The sequence below is a fragment of the Cibotium barometz genome, chromosome 48, assembly GCF_041138505.1.
Source record: "Cibotium barometz isolate CiBa-2024 chromosome 48, ASM4113850v1, whole genome shotgun sequence".
Lineage (NCBI taxonomy): Eukaryota > Viridiplantae > Streptophyta > Polypodiopsida > Cyatheales > Cibotiaceae > Cibotium > Cibotium barometz.
In genome coordinates, this window is record NC_141093.1 from 33,328,176 (window position 1) to 33,331,042 (window position 2,867).

Consider the following 2,867-nt stretch of genomic DNA (forward strand, 5'->3'; position numbering starts at 1 on the left):
CTAAGTATGTGTGTGGTACATAAACGGCATAATGAGGATCATTGCATTTTAGTGAGAACAATGTAGAAATGCAAGTGTGGTAGCCTAACCATAGTGCATCTTTACATGGTGGGTGTAACAAACTCGAGAACAAGAATAAAAATGGTAAATGCGTGATATTGGACGACACTCAAGTCTTGCATGATCAACCAGCGAGGTGGTAGCTAAGCGGCCACAAGCAAGCAAGCGGGAAAGCAAAAGAAAAATGATGTTGGGGCAGCTTAAATATATGTCCAAGGTGCTACAAGCTAAGCAAAGAGACATCTGCATATTATCCGCCTAGTTTCATCTTTAAAGATCATGGGTCAGATAGCTTATGAAGGTGATTGCCCTGTAAGAGCGACAGATTTGAATGTGCAATTGGTAGGGGAGCCGGAGTTGATATTTCCGTCGGAGCCAACGGCGTTCAACGGCGTGATGTTTCTGTCGAATTTAGATCAGGTGGTACTTTATCCTATAGAAACTGTGTATTTTTTCCCTGTGTTGGAAGGCCCGGAGGCCAGCAGCACAGTGTGTGTGGTGGAGAAGCTGCGGGAGGCCCTGCAGAAGCTGCTGGTGCCGTACTACTTCATGGGCGGGCGGCTGCGGCTGAACACGGAGCTGTACCGGCTGGAGCTGCTGTGCAACAACGCGGGCGTGCTGTTCGCGGGGGCGTCGGCGGGCGTGACGCTAGCCGAGGTGGGCGACGTCGCCTACCCCAATCCGGGGTTCCGCAGCCTTGTGCTGCAGATCCAAGACCCTAGTAGCCTCGCTGATCTCCCCCTCACAACGGTCCAGGTAACTCAGTACTCATGTAGGATCACTAACAGTAGTATTTCATATTCGTAAGGCTCTCTCGCCGTCGCGCACAGGTTAAATAATCTCTTCTCTCCCCTCTAGTCTGTTTGTACTGGGAGCTCGTTGATCTTCTCTCTCTCTCTCTCTCTCTCTCTCTCTCTCCCCCTATTAATACATCTCCTTCCTCTTACACCTATGAAGCACCGATATACAGTAGTCTCTCTGTGATATGTGTGTGTGCGTGTGTGTGTGCGCGCGCTCGTGCCCTTGTCAAACGACCCCAAGCGGCATTTCATGTTCTTGGCCGATTTTATGATAATCGGCGGTTGCTTAAGTTAGATAAATGAGAGATAATCTGGGCGAATTGCAACTGCAAGCAATCAAAGTGTGGGTGGATGATGGTGCATGCAGGTGACGAGGTTCAAGTGCGGAGGGTTCACGCTGGGGTTTTCATCCAACCACGCTCTTTTGGACGGCATAGCAGCTGGCGAGTTCTTGGCAAACTACGCGTCCCTTGTGCGAGGCGAGGGGATGAGAACGTGGCCCAAGCCCGACCGCACGATGCTGAAAGCCCGATGTCCTCCACATGTCAAATTCGAGCATTTCGAATACATTTGGCTACCGGGCATGCCCTTCTCGAAGCAACCCCAGCCCATGTTGGCCTACACGGAGATCGATGCCTTGGCCGCGGCCACCTCACGTGGCCATGCATTGGTGGACTATGAATACAAGACTTTCCATGTGAATGGCGAGCTGTTAGCTTACCTTAAGGAGGCAGGCAGGCACCACTCCCCTGGAAGCACTTGCACAGCCTTTGAGGCGCTGGCTGCGCACCTGTGGCAATGTCGAACTGCTGCTGTGGAGATGGCACCATCAGAGTTCTCATCCTTCCTGTTTGCAGTCGACCTCCGCCAACGCATGGAACCCCCGCTCCCCGCAGGGTTTGCAGGGAACGCAGTGCTCTCAGCGCGCGCACGAGCACGCGCAAGTGACCTAGTCACCAAGCCTCTCTGGTTTGCAGTACAGAAGGTGCAAGAAGCCAGAGCTCTGATCAATAACGAGTATGTTAGATCAGCCATTGATTGCCTTGAAATTAACAAGGGGGTGCCGCTTAGCAGCTCAGGATGTTATGTGTCTGCATGGTGGAAGATTATACAGTTGCAAAGTTTGGACTTTGGTTGGGGCCCTCCCATCCATGCAGGCCCAATTCTCAGTGCCTTGGTGGAGTTTGTGCTCTTCATCTCTGATGGCACACCTGATGGCCTAATGGTTCTTATGGCTATGCCACCACAGTATCTCTCAAAGTTCCGTGGCCTCTTTCTACAGCTAGGCCCTAACAACACCTTCTTCCCCCACTGCACTAATTCCTCCTCCTTTTCATGACTTGAGAGGTGCCAAATTTTATATATTATGCACATGGGTACTGTCATGACAATACCAGAAGAGACCGTATATATTAGCCATCTTAACATCACTTCTTAGCTCTAAGTACTACAAGTTCACGTGATCAGTCATACGACTAAAACTACTTGAATCATAGCTTGATCATGATATTGAGTTACTTGAGTTAAAAGTTCAATTATATAGCTTGGTTTCATTAATCAACTTTTGGCAGGCAACAATATATGAATGGAGTTTTGTTGCTAGCTTACTTAGCTTGGGAAGCCTCCTAGGTTATCATCATCCACAGGCTAAAATAATGAATTTTGTGCACCATTGGAGCACTTTATTTGGTTCTAACTCGTCATTATATCTTGACTTGCTTTAAGCAAGAGAAGTTGTTTTTCTCCTTAGTGAACAAAATTCCACGCTACAAGCTTCTCACCTTTTCAAACCTTACTCTATTAAAATTTATTTTTAATTTAACAAAAAAAAAGAAGCTAGTATAAATCAATCCTAAGACCATGTTCACATGGGTACCACACTTCACTTTACACACACACAAACGCTACCAATTTGTTTTCATCATGACCTCACTAGGCAACACCTTCATTTATCAAAGTTATTATTATTCAATTAAAAAAATCGCCAGTTTGAAAAAAACCTCAAAA

The 2,867-nt window shown here is 47.5% G+C and overlaps 1 protein-coding gene across 1 annotated transcript; it reads left to right on the top strand.

Annotated features, from left to right (window-relative positions):
• Positions 1 to 339: 339 nt before the first annotated feature.
• On the top strand, positions 340 to 2,199 carry LOC147611097 (acyltransferase GLAUCE-like). The gene is made up of 2 exons (XM_086785334.1): positions 340 to 816; positions 1,228 to 2,199. The coding sequence occupies exons 1-2, from the start codon at positions 340 to 342 to the stop codon at positions 2,197 to 2,199; spliced, it is 1,449 nt and encodes a 482-aa protein (XP_086641460.1).
• Positions 2,200 to 2,867: the final 668 nt, after the last annotated feature.

Excerpts from the sequence above, each read along its gene's own strand:
- LOC147611097 (XM_086785334.1), top strand. The coding sequence starts at position 340 with ATGGGTCAGATAGCTTATGAAGGTGATTGCCCTGTAAGAGCGACAGAT. Across the intron at positions 817-1,227 it reads TCCCCCTCACAACGGTCCAG|GTGACGAGGTTCAAGTGCGG; the intron begins GTAACTCAGTAC and ends TGGTGCATGCAG.